The sequence below is a fragment of the Kogia breviceps genome, chromosome 8, assembly GCF_026419965.1.
Source record: "Kogia breviceps isolate mKogBre1 chromosome 8, mKogBre1 haplotype 1, whole genome shotgun sequence".
NCBI lineage: Eukaryota > Metazoa > Chordata > Mammalia > Artiodactyla > Physeteridae > Kogia > Kogia breviceps.
Window position 1 is genome coordinate 19,808,713 of NC_081317.1, and position 19,212 is coordinate 19,827,924.

Below are 19,212 nucleotides of genomic sequence, written 5' to 3' on the forward strand. Positions count from 1 at the left end.
CAACTCAGGAGTCCCTGCTGAGCTGGAAGGGTCAGTGGCGCGGCAAGTAGTGTAATGCACTCTGGGTATAGAAATCGGACATTCGCAGTACCAGACACAGCGAGCCAGGAGGGCGGTCTTCTGCTGACATTCAGGAGAACTCCTAAGCCACATGCTTCCCTATGGCTTCCACCGAACCCCACGTCTGTGAAACCTGTGACTCCAACCTCACTCCTGGTCTCCAAACAGCACAGCCAAGTTCATGGTCTTGGCTGTTCGAATACAGGAAAACTGGACTGTACAGGGAAGTCTAATAAAAACCTTAGGATATTGAATATACCACTGAGATGAGCTAGTTTACAGTGTGACTTGAGGAACAAAAAGGGCAATCAAAAAACAAACAAAAAAACCCTCCAAAATATAAGTTACAGACATTCAGTGCCTCCTAGCAGAGGTTAAATCAAATTTGAAAAAAAAAAAAAAAAAAAAAAGGAAAAACTGCTAAAATGTTAGGAAAAAAATTATTAAGGAGTGGAGATAGTATCTATACTTCTTTGAAAAATGTCTTTTTTTTCTATCTTATATTAAAAAGCAAAAGGTCAGCTTTATATTCTTAAAGTCTCCTTTCCTGATTTGGGGAGATAGATAGGTGTGTTTCTAAGGCGACTGCCCTGTGACACCCAAGGGTATCACAAAGGCAGCAGCTCAATGCCCTGAAGGTGAACAAGAACAAAGTCCAGTGCAGAAGCTGTCCATCTGATGCAGTTTGGAGAATCCATGGCAGGGCAGCCGGGGAGGGGTGGGGTGCAATAGGGTCAGGAAGGCTTGGGGAGGGGGATGGAGGGCAAGGGGACCACAGAGTGAAGGACAGAGAGCGTCAAGTCACTTCAGATCTCAGCTGCCTGAACATTTTACATCAGTTTTCTACCAATCTGCGCACCTGAAAATGGAGTCTTTTAAAGCCCCCTTACCGAGAAACGGAGGTGAAACATCTTCCCTCTTTCCCAAACACTCAGCTTTCCTGACACGCCCAGTTTAATGCACACGCGCCCACAAGCAGGCGTGCATACATGCACCAGGGGAGTATGTGTGTGCATGCGTGTGCGACACTTCTGCGGCCACGCAGATGAGCACAGAGCCGCCCACGCCCAAAGTGCGCACGCGTGATTGTGTACACACATGCACACACACACTGAAAAAAGCACTTAAGTTTCCAGGGGGCATTTATAATGAGGTCCACAGTGTTTAGAACTTAAATTCCTTTTTCTTTGTTTGCGACAGTGTTGTGTGTTTGTTTTTTTTTCCCTAACATTCTCTTCTTTTTTCTTTGTTCCTCCTTTTCATCCGGAAGTCTTAAAGCATGTTGGATTTCAGAAACATGAGTTTGTTCATATCTTCTGGACTGAGCAGTCGCCTCCTTTTGATGAGAAGTGCTTGTTCACACATATTTACACACCCGCTCCTGGCCCCCACGGCCGGCACCGCGAGGAGCCAGAAGGCGAGCTTGGCGAGTTTTGTGTGCTTTTGGGTCACGCACGACCAGTACTGGAAGAGATCTGGGGTGGCCTGGAAGAGGGGTTCCTGCAGGTAATCGTACACTTCGTTCTTTCCGAGCCGGTCGTCCTCCTGGGCGGCGGGGTTCTCGCTGGGGGCGGAGCGGGGCTTCTTGGCGGCGGGCTCGAAGTCGGCCTCCTCGGTCCAGGACTCCTTGACCTCGTTGATGAGCTCACACACCTTGCCGATGATCTCCTCGTGCTGGTAGGGCGGGACAGGCCGCAGCTTCTGCTGTGGGTCCAGGATCATGGCCACCTTGTGTGCCGGGTGCACCTTGAAGTTCTCCTTGAGCGCCTCCAGGAAGAGGTGGCAGAGCTTGCTGACGGTGCCCGCGTCATTGGCCTTGGCCGTGAACAGCTTCTCCAGCCTGACGTAGGTGGGCAGCACCAGCTGCAGGGTGGGCTGGCTCTCGTTGCTCAGCTCGATGACCGCCTGCTTCACGGGCGTCAGGATGGCGGCCAGGTTGCTGAGCAGGTGCTTGTTGAGGCTCTGGATGAGGTTCATCTTCTTGGCCCGGCTGTAGAACTCGCAGATCTGCTCGTAGCGCTCGTGCACCAGCAGCAGCGAGTCCGTGACCGAGTTCCAGCAGGGCGGCGGCGAGGTCTCCTCCAGCGAGCCGAAGGTCTCCTTGGCGAGGCCGGTAGAGCCCGCCAGGTCCTCGCACACGTTGAGCAGCTCGATGACCTCGTGCATGCTGCGGGCCTGCAGTGTCCGCTTGCTCAGTACGCTCTGCACCACCGAGTTCAAGGCACAGGCTGAGCAGCGAAGGCACATGCCGGCCTTGGAGAAGGCGGATGCGCTCACCCGGCAGTCTGTCACGTACACTGTCCTGATCTCCGACATCACGAACTCCGACAGCACATTCTGCACCCAGTGGTGCACCAGGTCGCCGCTGTCGCGAATGTCCGCGCCCTTCACGCCCAGCACATAGCTCTTGATGTGGTTGCCCTCTGCCTGGTAGGCCGTGAGGATGTAGCAGGAGTCAGGGCCGACGCTCTGCGAGTGGCAGGTGACGCCGATGCCCAGGCAGGCGTTGCTGCCCAAGGCACACGTCACCTTCACCTTCACCTGGTTGTACATGCGCGGCAGGTGCTTCAGCGCCAGCGTGTTGAAGTTGCCCAGGATCTCGGTGACTGAGAAGGCCCCGTAGCGGGCACCGCTGTCCACCAGCGTCTGGGCCAGCTTCAGGAACTCCTTCCCGCTCACCACGCTCAGCGCGCCCAAGTCGGCACACATGACCCGCAGCAGCCGCTCTGCGATGTTCTGTCGCTCCTTCTCAGGGATCATGCTGTTAGGTGTTAAACCACTGGTTGTGGCTGGCAGGGGACACAAAGAGAGGTGTGATTAACCCTGCCAGTCAAGGCTCCTTGGTCTGGCAGTGGCCTAATACTCAAGCATCTAGTATTAGGAATTATGAACAGATTTCATCTTGAACACCATCTGATGGTCTTGGCAGTCTTTAACATGTGACAGTCTCACAGGAATAAAGTTCTGTGATTGATTAGTAATGCCTGCCACGAGCATGGGAATAGACTGTAGTGATATGTGTGCGAATACTTGTTGCATGTCATTCACCTTGACCTCTGAAGCCAACCAGTCTAACCTCTTCCTCAATACAGGAATGGCCTCTAACGCAGCAGTCGCTAGTGAATAAGATACATGAGGCCACAGTGTCAGAAAAAAAGCAGACAAGAGAAATCGTGGAGAGTGGATTTGGATTCTAATTCTGATTCTGTCACTAATTTGTGACAGATTAGTGACCACAAAGAGATCACCTCTCCCCAGGCCACCTCTGTCCATCCCACGAGGTCAGAATTCCCAACAATGAGGTCTCAGGCGTGAAAGTGCTTTGGAAACCATGACGCGTGGTCTTGCACCACCATGGGAGACACACGGGGTGGGGATGTGGGAGCAGAGGGGAACAAGCTGGGGTTGGGGGGGAGGCCTCTGGAGGTGGGTGTAGTAGACGTCCACCAGCCCCCGGGTCCGCCCAGGAAAGACCTACTGTTGTTGGCACTGTTCCTCTGGGCCTGGGGCTTCCACTTCTCCTCCACGACAGCAGGGGGCGATCGGGACTGGTTGGAGGCGATGTTGTTCTCGTTGTCCGCTGCGGGCACAAAGGGGACAGTGTGTTTCCCTGAAGTGCAAGAGGCCTGCCGGCTCACCAGGCGAGGAGAACTAGAGCATGCGGGTGAAGGCACGACTGGCCTCTGGGACTCAGGCCTGGGTTCAAATCAGGGCTCCTGAGACAACTGTCTGAGGCCTGCAAAGCCTCATTTTCATCACTCGGAAGAATGAAGATAATCACGCAATTGCTAGAAGGACTAACAAGAGATAATACAGGAAAAGAGCTGGGTACAGTGCTCAGCATGGAGTAAGCACTCAGGGAATGGGAACCGCTGTGTCCCGAGTCTGGCTGGGAGGCCACCTCAACACCCCTGAGCACAAAGTTCCACCTCTGAGACCCCGGCGGGGGTGCCCTTTACACTCCAAGAGGCCAAAAGCATCTCACACTCTTGCTTCTTTAAAGTGTGCCTTTTCGTCCTTTTAGTATATTTTAAACTTAAATGAACACAACAAAACAAAAGCCCTATATGACATAAAGTATACAATTCTCAACCCCCTCATTACATGTAGGAAGTGAAAACCAAAGTCTAGATACAGGAAAGGATTTGCCCAGGAAAACACAGAAAACCAGCAGCAGAGCTGGGACGGACATCCCAGGCCCCCTGGTTCCTAGTTGCCTCCTCCCTGCATTTCCCTAATTTTTGTTAACGTGTGCATATGCAGCTGCATTCAGTTTTAAGTAATGGGCAGGTGCCATACTCTATGCACAGTTACTCCTTGACATTTTTGTAGGATCATATCTGAGTGGAAATGGTCTGAGTTACATGCTTGTCATCACAAATGGCCACACAATCTTTTATCACACAATATTCCACAAATTGCTTAACTACACTCCAAGTCCTAAGTTTCTGGGCTGTGCCATTTACAATATTACTATTTTGCTACAAAACTACTTGCCTAATATTCTAATATTGTTTCTCTGTGCTCTTTGGCTGTTGTTGTGGGTTTATTTCCTTGAGACATCATCTTACAGGTAGAATTCACAACCTGAGGATATGAATGGGCCAGTGGCCTCTGTTCAGGGTTGCCAGACATCTTTCTTCCATTCTTCTCAGTTAAAGGCATCAGGCCTTAGAGGTCAAGGCCACACTATTCATACCTAGAGAAGAGACTTCCCCAACTTCTACATATTCAGTCAGCCCTGCAAGACTAGTCAAGAGACTCTGGGATGCACACTCAAGGAATATTTTGCAGCCACTAGAAAGGTGGTCATGTAAACTGGAGCAACATGGGAAAATGCATAAGATAATGAAAAGCAAGCTCTAATCATAATGTCATATGTATTATTTATAGATACATATTTTAGACTCACAAGTCAAATAACGAACAAATCTATGCATCAAAAAAAGATGGGGAGGGGACTTTCACTTCTGCCATCCAGATGCAAACAACTGCTAATCATGATGATATGACTGCTTTCATACAGGCCACCCAGGGTGAGATCCCAGAAAAAGAAACAAATGCAGTGAGCTCTCTGTCTGTGCAACTTACTGCCTGGAAGCAGTTTTCAAGCTGCTGCGTAGGACCAGGGAACTGAACAGAGCCCAGCGGTCCCCTTGAAGAGACAGAGATTAAAGTTCAGGCAGGCCCAAGACAGCTAGAATTTACAGGGAAAAGTACCAAAGAGGAGGGAGTTACAAAAAGAGAGAGCTCTGGAGATTTCAATGGGGTTCCCTGGAGTCTTTGCTGTAGCTAATCTGCCTATGCATAGGGTCAAATTCCACAGGACTAGGGAAAGAATCACTAAAATGCAGTAGGCTGATAACTCCCAGGGCTACCACGTGGGGGAAATCATCTGCATCCCCTCAACCAGAATGGAAAGACCTCGATACATGAGAAATACTATGGGGCTAAATTAGCCATAGACTGACTAAGCCATTAGATCTGCCCTAATACATTTGAAGAGCAAGCCTCCAAAGTATTAAGGTGATCCCAAGTAACAAACTGTAAGCCAAGTTTAATACTCTTAAAAAATAAAAAATCTACCATCTAACACTATAAAATTCACAATGTCATTCATCTAATAAGTACCAGACATTCAAAATAGTAGGAAAATATGACCTATAACATAAGGAGACAAACCAATCAATAGAAACAGACCTAAAAAGGACAGAGATGATGGACTTAGCCAATAAGGAGCTTACAACAGCTGTTGGGAAAAAAAATCAGTGAAGCTGGAGACAGAGCAAAAAAACTACCCAATGAAAACCAGAGAGCGTAAAAGACTGAAAATAAATAAATGGAACATGGACAACGTTAAGTGGTTTAACATAAATATAATTGGAGTCCCAGAAAAAGGGGGTGAGGCAGAAAAAAATATTTGAAGAAATGGCCAGAATCTTTCCAAATTGGATGAAAACCATAAAACCAAGTTCTAAAAGCTCAACTGACCCCAAGCAGAAATACATAAAGAAAACACCACCAAGGCACAGTATCATAATCAAATTGCTGAAAACCAATGACAAGAGAAACTCTTAAAAGCAGCCAGAGAGGGGGAAAAATTAAGTACAGGGTAACAAAAATAAGAATAACAACAGACCCAGCAGGTAACAGAACAAAGTATTTAAAGAGAATGTCAACCTAAAATTCTAAATGTCCATCGACAGATGAATGGATAAAGAAGATATTTATATTATATTTATATTTATAATCTAAATTTATATAAATTATATTTATACAATGGGATATTACTCAGCCATAAAAAAGAATGAAATAGTGCCATTTGCAGCAACATGGATGGACCTAGAGATTATCATACTAAGTGAAGTAAGCCAGACAAATACCATATAATATCACTTACATGTGGAATGTAAAATAATGATACAAATGAACTTATATATCAATACAAAACAGAAACAGACCCACAGACACAGAAAACAAACTTATGGTTACCACAGGGGAAAGGTGGGGAGGGATCAATTAGGAGTTTGGGATTAACATATACACACTACTATATATAAAATAGACAAACAACAAGGACCCACTGTATAGCACAGGGAACTATACTCAGTATTTTGTAATAACCTATAAGGGAAAAGAATCTGAAAAAAAGATATGTATGTATGTATGTATAACTGAATCACTTTGCTGTGCACCTGAAACTAATGCAACATTATAAATCAACTATACTTCAATTTAAAAAAACCACAAAAATATTTTAAAAATAAAATAAGGAAATTCTAAATCCAGTGATACTATCTTTCACAAATGGAGGCAAAATAAGGACAAAAAAAAAAAAAAATCGTACCTGCAACTAAAAGAAATGTTAAAGGAAGTTCTTTAGGTATTAAAAAAATGACATCAAATAAGAATCTGGATCTAGAGAAAGAAATAAAGAGTTCTGGAAACTGTACATGAATGGATATAAAAAGTGTTTTCCCTCATTTTTAATCTCTTTAACAAGATAACTGACTGCTCACTGGAAAAAAATAACAATGAACTGTGGTAATTATATGTAGAAATAAACCATACGTTAACAATAGAAGAAAGACTAGGAAGGGGAAATAGAAGATTGTGTTGAAAGTTTTTCACACAATATGAAAAGGCTAATAGCCTTTAAATGTAGACTCGATAAGTTAGAAATGCACAGTTCAAAACCCAAATAAACTATTAAAAAAACCAACAAAGAGTTATAGCAAATAAATCCACTGTAGAGATAAAAATGGAGCCATAAAAAATTCTCAATCCAAAATAAGGCAAAAAATAAGAGAAAAAGGAATAAGCAACAAATGAAACAATTAGAGAACAAATACGAAAATGGTAGATTTAAACCCAATAATACTGAAATCACATTAAATTTAAATGGTCTCCACATTTCAAATAAAAGTAGACATGGTCATACTTAATAAAAAAGCAAGACCCCATGATATGCTATCTATAAGAAACCTATTTATATATGAAGACATGGATAAGTTAAAAGTAAAAGGTTAAATAAAGGTATACCATACAAACAGTAATGAAGAGAAAGGTGGAGATGCTTGTGATAGTATTACAGAAAAAACAGACCTCAGAACAAGAAATATGATCAGGGGTAACTAGAGACCCTGCATAATGATAAAGGGGTCAAATCACCAAGAATATACACTAATCCTAAGTGTGTGTGCAAGTGATAACACAGCATTAAAACACATGAAGCAAAAGCTGAGAAAACCGAAAAAAAAATAGATAAACCTACAACTGGAAATTTCAACTGTCTTCTCTCTGTAATTGTTCCTCTCATGAGAAAAGAGACTGAATATAAATGAACAGAGAGTGGACAACATCAAGCAGTCCCATATACATATAACGAGATTACCAGAAAAAGGAGGTGGAATAGAAAAATACTGAAATCATATAAAGTACAGTCTCTGACCATAACTGAATTAAATTAGAAATCAACAACAAAAAGATATTTGGAAAAATTTCAACTATTTGAATATTAAATACAACTTACAACTTACAGTTGTAAGTAACCCATAGGTCAAAGAAACATAAGGGAGATCAGAAAATGTTTTGAACATTAAAACATAACATTTCAAAATTTGTGGGATACATCTAAATAAATGTTATTTATAACATTAAATAATTATATTAGAAAAGAATAAACATTTAAAATCAGTGTTATAAAGCTTCTACACTAAGAGATCTGAAGAGTAAGTTTAAAGAGTAAGTTGAGTCTAACATAAACAGAAGAAAGGAAATAATACAGATAAAAGCAGAAATGAATGAAACAGAAGATGGATAAACACGAGAGAAAAACTCAATGAAACTAAAAGCTAATTCTTTGTAGAGATCAGTAAAATTGGTAAACCTCTAACAAGAAACATTAAAAAAAGAAAAAGAGGACACAAATTATTAGTAGCAGGAGTAAAAAGAAGGGGACATCACTACAGATGCTACACATATTAAAGGGATTAAAATGATTATGAACAACTTTAGGCCAATAAATTTAACCACTTAAGTGAGGCAAAAAAAACCCCACAAAAAACAAAAACCCTAAAATATATAAAGTACCAAAGTTCACTCCAGAAGAAACAGGTAACCTCAAATCTCTTAAGTTCTGTAACTATTAAGAAATTCAGTTCATAGTTTACATAATTTCCCACAAAGCAAATTCCCATATGGGTTCACTGGAAAGTTCGAGCACATATTTAAGGAAGGAATAATACAAATTCTCCCAGAATTAGAAGAGGAAAGAACATTTCCCAAATCATTTTATAAGGCTGTCATTACCCTGATCCAAAACTAGAGAAAATAATTACAAGAAAAGAAACTACAGACCAACATCCTTCATAAACATATACACAAAACTCCTTAACAAACGATTAGCAAGCTAAATATAGTAATATATAAAAATAACAACACATCATGGGAGTTCCCTGGCAGTTTCAGTGGTTAGGACTCAGCACTTTCACAGCTGTGGCCCGGGTTCAACCCCTGGTCAGGGAACTAAGATCTCGCAAGCCATGTGGCCAAAAATAAAAAATATAAAAATAAAAATAATAACATATCATGAATAAATGAAGCTTATCCCAGAAAAAGAATAGTTACAGAAAACCAATCAGTGTAATTCCCTATACTAAGAGGAAAACAAAAATAAGAAAAATCATCTCCATAGATATAAATGCACTTTAAAATGTGATAAAATTCAATACCCACCTACGATACAAAATCTCAGCAAACTAGGAAGAGAAGGAAATTTTCTCAAACTCATAAAGGACATCAAAAACAAAAACCAAAAAACAAAAACCAAGTTTACTCATCTGATAGAAATAAAAAGGATTATAAGGAAATACTATGAACAGTAGTATTCCAACAAATTCGATGACCTGGATGAAATAGACAAATTCCTAGAAAGACATAAACTACTAAAACTGATTCAAGAAGTAGAAAATCTGGATAGATCTATTAAAAAGACAGAATTAGTAGTCAAAACACCGACCATAAAAAAGGAAAGGAAAGCCCAGGCTCAGATGGCTTCATCAGTGAATTCTATAATAAGTTAAAAGAACCCTTCACAAATTCTTCTGAAAATAGAAGAGGAGGGAACACTTCTCAATTCATTCTATGAGGCAGGTATTATTCTGATACAAAAACAGGACTAAGAAGTCACAAGAAAAAAACAAACTATAGTCCACTATGCCTTATGAATATAGATACAAACATCCTTAATAAAATAGAGCAGACCAAATCCAGCAACATATACAACAGGTTATACACCATGATCAAGTGGTATTTATTCCAGGAATACAAGGTTAGTTCAACATACAAAAATCAATACCATATTAATAGAATAAAGGACAAAAACCACATGATAATTTCAGTAGATGCAGAAAAATTATTTGACAAAAATCCAACACCCTTTCATGATAAAAACACTCAACAAACTAGGAATTGAAGGGAACTTTTTCAACTTGACATAGGGTATCTATGAAAAACCCACTGCCAACATCATAGTTAATGGTTAAACATGAAAAACTTTCCTCTTAAGATCAGAAACAAGGTAAGAATGTCCACTTTATTTTATTCAACATGTATTAGAGGTTCTAGCCAGGTCAATGAAAGAAAAAAAGAAAGAAAGAATAAAAAAGAAAAGAAAAATAAAGGGCATCCACATGAATGGGAGAAGTAAAATGATCTCTACTTACAGATTACAGATGACATGACTGTGTGTACAGAAAATCCTATGGAATACACACACACACACACACACACAACTATTAAAACTTATAAATAAGTTCAGCAAGGTTTCAGGATATGAGATCAATATACTAAAAAAAATCAATTATATTTCTCTACGTTAGCAATGAACACTCCAAAAATTAAGGAAATAATTCCATTTATAATAGCTTCTAAAAGAATAAAATACTTAGGAATAAATTTACAAAAGAATTATAAGACATGTACACTTAAAACTAAAAACATTATTGAAAGAACTCAAAGACTTAAATAAATGAAGAGGCATCCCATGTTCAAAGACTGGAAGACAATATGGTTAAAACGGCAATATTCCCCAAATTGATCTAGATTCAACACAATCCCTATGAAAAGTCCTGCTGTCTTTTTTGCAGTTATTGACAAGTTGAACCTAAAGTTTATGTGACACAGAGTAGCCAAAACACTCTTGAAGAAGAACAAAGTTGGAGGGCTTAGACTTCCCGATTTCAAAGCTGTTATAAAGTCACAGTAATCCAGACAGTGTGGTACTGGCACAAAAACAGAGGTACAGATCAATGAAACAGAATCCAGAATCCAGAAATAAACCCTCACATTTACAGTCAATTGATTTTTGACAAGGGTGCCAGAAAATTCAATGGGGGAACAAATAGGCTTTTTAAAAATGGTGCTGGGACAACTGGATATCCACCTGCAAAAGAATGAAGCTGGGCTCCTACCTCATCCCACATACAAAAATTAACACAGGGCTTCCCTGGTGGCGCAGTGGTTGAGAATCTGCCTGCCAATGCAGGGGACGCGGGTTCGAGCCCCGGTCTGGGAAGATCCCACATGCCGTGGAGCAACTAGGCCCGTGAGCCATAATTACTGAGCCTGCGCGTCTGAAGCCTGTGCTCCGCAATGGGAGAGGCTGCGATAGTGAGAGGCCTGCGCACCGCGATGAAGACTGGCCCCCGCTTGCCACAACTGGAGGAAGCCCTCGCACAGAAATGAAGACCCAACACAGCCAAATATAAATAAATAAATTAATTAATTAAAAAAAAAAAATTAACACAAAATGGAATACAGGCCTAAATGTAACAGTGAAAACTATAAAACTCTTATAAGCAAACAGAGGAGTTAAGTCTCTGTGACCCTGGGTTAGGCAATGATTTCTTACATATGACATCAAAAGCATAAACAATGAAAGAAAAAATAGGTAGTTGTCATCAAAAATTGTTGTGCTTCAAAGGGCAGCATCAAGAAAGTGCAAAGACAACCTACAGAATGGGAGAAGATATTTGTAAATCATATATCTATAGAGCCCTTGTATATAAAGATAAAAAGATCTCTTAAAACTCAATACTAAAAAACCAAAAAAAACCCAATTAAACAATGGGCAAAGGATCTGAATAGACATTTCTCCAAAGAAGATATTTCAATGGCCAATAAGCGCATGAAAAAGTGTTCAACATCATCTGTCATCAGGAATACACAGATTAAAATCACAATGAGATATCCCTTAATGCACTAGAATGGCCATAATCAATAAGTCAGATAATAATGAGCGTTATCAAGGATGTGGAGAAATTGGACCCCTCATACACTGTTGGTGGAAATGTAAAAATGGTGTAGCCACTTTAGGAAACAGTATGGCAGTTCCCTAAAAGGTTAAATATAGAGTGACCAAATGACCCAGCATTTCTACTCCTAGGTATCTACCTAGTAGTTAAAAACATTGTAAAGCAATTATACTCCAATAAAGATGTTAGAAAAAAAAAAAATGTCCACACAGGGACTTGCACTTGGGCATTCACAGCTGCTTTATTCGTAATAGCCCCAAACTGGAGACAGCCTAGATGTCCATCGGTAGAGGAATAGAGAAATTGTGGTATATCCAAATGATGAAATACTACTCAGAAATAAAAAGAAATACTGATATCACAGAACAACATGGATGTCTCAAAAGTATGCTAAGTGAAAGAAGTCAGACACAAATGACTAAATGTCATAAAATTCCATTTATACAAAATTCCAGTAAAGGCAAAACTATAACAAAAGAAAGCAGATAGTGGTTGCCAGGGCTGGGGCCTGGGAAAGGGACTTGCTGCAAAGGGAACTTTTTGGGTTGATGGTAACACTATACATTGTGCTTGTGATAGTGGTTAAATGACTATACGTTTATCAACACCCATCAAACTGTACTCTTAAAATTGGTGAATTTTATTTATGTAAATTATATCTCAATAAATCTGATTTTAAAATAGACTGAAAAGAAACCATTGAAAGAGTAACAGTTGGGCTTCCCTGGTGGCGCAGTGGTTAAGAATCTGCCTGCCAATGCAGGGGACACAGGTACACATGCTCACAACACATAACAGATACACAGACATCTGTAAAGGGCGGGATGCAAAGCTGGAATAAAGGCTGTCTCCCAAGGAGGGACCAGTTGCAGGAAGAAGAAAGCAGTTGTTTCTAGCAGGGGATGGAAAAAGAGAAACCTGCATCATTCAGTCTTATTCTAGAATGTGCCATAGCCCTTAATACTTTACATACATCATCTCCAGAACCCTCATCCAGTCTGTGGAGAATGGTGGTGAGCCTACTTTACAGATGAGAAGACCGATGCCCAGAGAGGTGAAGGAGCTCAAAGGGATCAGAAATTAAATGTGGCCATTCCCAAATCCTACCACTCTGAGTTGCCAACTTGTTTGCCTCCTGGGAAAGTCCCCAGGCCTCACTTAGCTGCAGACCCAGACTACCTGAAAAGAGGCTAGAAGAGATGACCTCTGAGGAGGCTTCCCCCATCCCTAATCCTCCACCCCATCTACCCAGCTGAAGAAGGTGGTTGTTCAGAGCACTGGCTCTGGAGTTCATGGGAGGGTCAGAATCCTGGTCTGATACTGCGGCTACAGAGCCTTGGGCAAGTTACTTAGCCATTTTATTTTATTTTGAAATTTACACATTTTATTAAAAGAACAAAAAACAAACAACACAAATAGCATACTAAAATGAACTGCATAATGCACACTTCTAAACACAAACAGGCAAAACAGCACTATAACTTGGAAAAAAATTTTAAAAAATCAAAGCATCTGCCCTACTGATAGCAGTTGTGGAAATGAGCTATTGCATTCTGGAGGCAAAACATTATGGAAACAGTTTATATTTACTAAATATTATGATCATTATTTAAATCATTAATTGTTGCACAGGACTAATAATTTTCTTATTGATAAGTAATCTTTTTTTGTGTGTGTGTGTGGTACGAGGGCCTCTCACTGTTGTGGCCTCTCCCGTTGTGGAGCACAGGCTCCGGAAACGCAGGCTCAGTGGCCATGGCTCACGGGCCCAGCCGCTCCGCGGCATGTGGGATCTTCCTGGACCGGGGCATGAACCCGTGTCCCCTGCATCGGCAGGCGGATTCTCAACCACTGCGCCACCAGGGAAGCCCTTGATAAGTAATTTTTAACTGACATTTTTCTGCCCAAAATATGTGCTTCCATTTTCTATACTTAGCCCTTTTAACCTCAGTTTCCTTATCTATAAAGGCGAGCTAATATGGACACAACTCAGAGGGATGTTCTGAGGATCAAATGAGCTAATACGTGAGAACTCAAACGATGTGAGGTACACTTTTTATGAGCCATGCACCTTTGGGCCAGCGATTATGTTCTCTGAGCCTCAGTTTCTTCACCTGTATAATGGGGATGATAATGCCAACCAGCTTGTTGAGGAGCCCTGATGCAATAACCAGGCCTGACGCACAGTAATCGCTCACTAACTGTTAGCTATCTTTAGTATTATCGCTGCCAAAACCTGCTTCTAAACTGTCACCAGGGGCCAGGCAGGTTTTCCTACAGCGCAGAAAGGAAGTTTATTAGCAGGAATTACCCTGTGCCATTCAGCAGCCTCTTAATGAGATTGCTGTTATTCGAGGCTGATCCCCCTTATCAGCAGCGCTGTGAACTGCGCAGATCATGACGCTTAATTTCTGTCTATGGAGTCAATCCTTTAATCCCGACTCAGCCTGGCTGGGATTCAGCCTGGCTTTGCACTGGATTGCGGGCAAGGCATTCTCTGCCAGCCCTGAACCAGAACAAAGCAGGCCAAAGCTCTTCTCGGAAAAAACAAGTTGGGATGCTTGGGGGAGGTGGGGCACCCACAGGCGCACCCTTGATTTGCATGTTAATGGCCTCCGCCCAACTGCCTGAGGGACAGAGAAGCACTGGCACCCAGACTCTTCCCCAGCTCAGCTTCCAGAGCTGGCAGAGGGGCGGAGGGTTTCAGAGGAGAAGGGAGCAGAGACAGGGCCCTGGGGGTCTCGGGCCCAAGTGCTGTGCTCAGGCAGTGGTCCCCAGCAGCCTTCTAACTTTGGCTACTGGTTCCCCACGGGGTCAAGTCTAAGTGCTCTGAGTGCATGCGTTCAAGGCCTTCCCCGGTGCAGGATGGCTGACAGCAAAGGCAAGCTGGGAGGTGTGAGACACGTGAAGACAGAAGCTTGGTGTAAGGAGGGCGGCTGGAGATTGCAGGTCTGTGTGCCCTTGTTTTAGAGACGGAGACTCGGGGTGGGGGGGGCACAAAGTTTCCTGCCTGAGGTCACATGGTATAGAGACACATCGGTTAGAGAGGACTGGAACTCACGTGTCATGGCAGCCGATCCAGCTCTGCACTGATTTGATTTTACTATTATTATTTTTAAATTTTTTGGCCGTGCCGCGCAGCATGTGGGATTTTAGTTCCCGACCAGGGATTGAACCCGCACCCCTTGCATCGGAAGCACATATTCCTAACCACTGGACCACCGGGGAAGTCCCTGCACTGATTTTAATGAGTACCTAAGAAATAAATTATCTCCCTCCCACCCAAAACCATGCGAGTTGGTGCCTAGTGTACAGCAGATACCCAATAGATATACGCTGCATAAATGAATGAATGAAGAGGGGTCACGCTAACACAACAGCGCCTGCCTGAAGAGCGTCTTGCCCTGTAATGCTCTGTGCTAGTCAGGCCAGACCTGGAAGGTGATATGAAAGATCCAGAAACCTAAGAGAAAGACAAGCAATAACTAACAACAACCACCACAGTGACAGCAGAAGTGACAGGAGCTAAGCAAACAGTTTCTTTCCTGGTCAGCTCCTCTTTGGCCTTTACTGAACCACTGGTCTGTGTCAGGCGCTTTTCTCACATCACCTCCAATGCCTCCAGAGGGTCACCCTGCAGGAAGGGTGGCAGGGTCAGCGAGCTGTCTCCCCCATATTCCCATTTCCCTTGCCGGGCTGTCCCTGGGCAGGGCTCTGGAATTTGAGCATATGTCTGAAGTGGTAAAGAAGGAAGTGTGCCTCTCTCCCCGCCCATCAGGCAGACAGAGAGGACTCTGTGACCCAGGGGAGGATGGAGACACAGGAAGGAAGGAGTCTGGGTCCCCGAATCTCCACGTGGAAGGCCGCGTGCATTAGGCTGTGATGTGGCTGAGAAGGAAGTGATTATGTCAAACCACTGAGAATTTGGGATTTACCTGTTACAGCAAACAGTGTCTGCCTGCCTAAAACAGAGATTAGATCAGAAATCAGATCAGCTCGGTGCTTTGTGACCACCTACAGAGGTGGGATAGGGAGGGTGGGAGGGAGGGGGACGCAAGAGGGAGGAGATATGGGGATGTATGTATACGTATAGCTGATTCCCTTTGTTGTACAGCAGCAACTAACACACCATTGTAAAGCAATGATACTCCAATAAAGACGTTAAAAAAAAGAAAAAAAAGAAATCAGTGCTACTATGACCAAAACCTAAAATTGGAGGCTGGCGGTCTAGTGAGGGAGCTAACATCGTAAGCCGGACAGATGGCAAAACAGCTGATAAAAAGGGTGTCCAGACAGCAGACTCCTAGCCGTGGCTCTGCGGCAGCAGTTCTCAAAGTGCGGTCCCGGACAAGCCGGGTGTGTGCGGCCCGAGGACCTGTCAGAGATGCGAGTCCTGGGCCCCGACCTAGACCCACGCGTCCGAAGTTCAGAGTGCGGCCTAGAAATCTGTGCTGTCACCAGCCCTCCTGGTGACTGATGCACGCTCACGTTTGAGGACTGCTGCTTCGGGGGTATGACCGCGAAAGCAATGGGGCTCGCCCCAGGCTGCCCCGGGCTGAGCCCTCTCCACTGCCCTCCCCTTCCTCCGCTCACCTGGGTCTCAAACCACACTCAACCCTCCACACCTCCACGACTCTGTCCAGCTCAGCTCCTGTTTGGCCTCTAGGCTCCGGGCAGAGGTCACAATTTCTGGAAGCCTTCTCCAGCTCCGACCCCCCTCTCTGGCTATGCTGCCACCAAGCCAGCTGCCCCCGCAGGGCACAGACCACCCTGAGTTACAACGGACTAACCAGGGCTCCCACGTCCTGTGACTGTTTCTTGGGAGAGCGGCCGCAGGCTGGCCCTGGCCGTCCCTGCCTTTCGCAGGATCTGAGGGTGGGAGGGATTGGGGGGGGTGGGTGGGCTTCAGTACCCCGCCCCCGTCCACCGTGGGGCCCTTACCCGCGTGGGACTGCATGTGCTCCAGCAGGTTGTTGTAGAACTGGAACTGGATTCCACAGGCGCCGCACGTGTAGGGCTCTGCAGGGAGAAACGGAGCAGCTGTCTTAGGGGCAGCACGAACCCGGATGCCTTTCTGCTGGGCCGCAGGCAGCTTTGGAACTGGGCACCCAGACACACATGGGGGCCGTGCACTCAGGGCTCTGGGCCTGTCTGCGCCCCTGTCACTAGCTACTGAGGGAGAGGCTGCGGGGAAGGAGCAATGGGGTGAGGAAGACTGGCAGATAAAGACCGCCGAGGGCAGTCAAGCGGCATTTATCGAGTGCTCACTGTGTGCCATGCTGTTCCGGGCGCGGCGCTTAACACTAAGGGACCGAGAGCTCTCTCGGGGCGGAGACCACGTCTTAGTTGTTCCGCAGCCCACCTCTCAGCCGGTGGAAGCACACAGACGGCACCGTTTGCCGAGTGAACAAATGAATGAACCAAAAACAACATAATGGACATGGGAGGGCAGTAAAGAGGAGGAGAGAAGGGGTGAGAGAAAGGGTGAGAAGTGGAGAAGCACAGAGGAGCTAGAGAAGCAGGGATAAGACAGGAAAGGGAAGAGGAGCGGGCCGGAGGGCGGCAAGAATGAGAGCACGTAGAAACGGGAACACGCGTGCCCAGCAGAGGGACGCGGAAGGAAAAAGAAAGAGAGAAGAGAGCAAAAACGAGTAGGGAAAAGAGAGCAGGAGGATGGCGGAGATGCGCTTGGAAGAGGCGTCCTGAGGCTGCCCCCGTGAGCAGGAGGGGGGGGGGGGCTTTGTTCCTGCAGGGCTGGGGGTGGCAGAGTCAGGCCACCCATGGCCACAGCTCTGCCTGACACCTGTCCAAACTCCTCCACCCGCCTGGGCTGGGTCTCCCTGTGCCTCCACCTCCTCCACCTGGGTCTACCTGGGAGGGCGGCCCAGGTCTGATGCTCTGGGGAGGTCCCGAACGTGTGGCTGGCTGAGTTCATTCCCTGCCCTGCCTCGCCCTCTCCAGCCCCCCGACGGGACCATCACTTACTCTGTAGGAGAGGGAAAGGATTGGAAATCAGGGGACTTGCAGTTTCTGCAAAAGAGAAACAGTTTAGAGCTAAGTCTCTTCTGGTTCTGGTGCTCGGAGATGACAGTCATTACTTCTGTCCTTAGGAAGTAGTGAGCCAGATGGGCTCTTGGAGGAGGAGGGGGCAAGCTGGGGTGGGGCTGGGGCATGGGCAGGGTGAGATCAGCTGGGGCCATCCCTCCAGGACACCCCCAACTTTCAAAATGTCAGCCCACAGAGCACTAAGGAGAAAATATCCACGCTTGGCTGCCTGGTTCAGGACAGGGAGCTGGGAAGCTGCTTCTAGGTCCCGGCACCGGGGTGGTACTCTCTGGCACCAAACACCAGAGCGGCCAAGGGAGGGCTGCACTTTGAGGGCTTCTGTCTGCTGGCAGCTCCCCGCGCTTCCTGGCGTGGTCAGGTGAGCCTCACAGGCAGGAGGCAGCAGAACGGGGCCAGACGGACTACACCGGGAATCCTGGCTCCACCACTCACAAGCTGGGGACCTGGGGCAACAATCAACCTCTCTTGAGCCTCAGTTTCCTCATCCAAAAAGTGGGGATAACAATAACACTGACCCTCACTGGGCTGTGGTAAGGATGAAAACAGGTTAAGACACATACAGCTCTGAACACGTGCCAGGCACACAGTAAGCGCTCAATAAATGGTGGCTGCCGGCGGGAGCAGCGCTTCACACCGTCATTCCCAATTCTGAACATCAGCTCCGGTGGAAGGAGAGGCAGGGGCTGCAGCCTGGCTGGCTGAGAACAAAGGCTCCCGGGAGACCGTGGTTTCAGTCCTGGCTCTGCTGCTTATTCCTGTGTGGCCTTGGGCCAGTCACTCCAGTTCTTCAGACGCACAGGCTCAGAGGCCACGGCTCACGGGCCCAGCCGCTCCGCGGCACGTGGGATCTTCCCAGACCAGGGCACGAACCCGCGTCCCCTGCATCGGCAGGCGGACTCTCAACCACTGCGCCCCCAGGGAAGCCCTTACTCCAGTTCCTTAAGGCTCACCTTTTGGAGGGGCTGAGTGGGTTATAGTTTCCAAAAAGGATGAAGCAGTTTGGAAAAGTCAACACGCTCTCTATGGTTTAAAGGATCGTGGCAACATTCTCGGGGCTCCCACGGCACACCTCACTCCCTTCCTTGGAGCACTTATTCATCAAATCACTTGGTTTACTTAAAAAACTGACCACCTCCAAAATAGCCTACCATGTGAGTGTGTAAACTCTGCAGGGCACCCTCTGAATATTCCCCACCACAGGGACGTGTTTGCCATTCCCATTCCACAGCAGAGGTGAAATTGAGAGGCGAGCTCAAGTCACCAGCTTGTA

At 45.3% G+C, this 19,212-nt stretch overlaps 1 protein-coding gene across 13 annotated transcripts in view; it reads right to left on the reverse strand.

Annotated features, from left to right (window-relative positions):
- Positions 1 to 553: 553 nt before the first annotated feature.
- The window catches only part of ZNF618 (zinc finger protein 618), a 180,926-nt gene continuing 162,267 nt past the window's right edge, over positions 554 to 19,212 (reverse strand). For 8 of the 13 annotated variants that reach the window (XM_067040906.1, XM_067040905.1, XM_059071236.2 and 5 more), the window contains 4 exons: positions 17,862 to 17,906; positions 16,818 to 16,895; positions 3,539 to 3,640; positions 1,247 to 2,849 (listed from right to left, as the gene is read on the reverse strand). In XM_067040906.1, coding sequence (XP_066897007.1) covers positions 1,333 to 2,849; positions 3,539 to 3,640; positions 16,818 to 16,895; positions 17,862 to 17,906 — 1,742 coding nt within the window. In that variant the 3' untranslated portion in view covers positions 1,247 to 1,332. Of the gene's footprint in view, positions 2,850 to 3,538; positions 3,641 to 16,817; positions 16,896 to 17,861; positions 17,907 to 19,212 lie in introns of all 13 variants that reach the window. The other 5 variants (XM_067040908.1, XM_059071237.2, XM_067040904.1 and 2 more) reach the window with 2 other exon arrangements.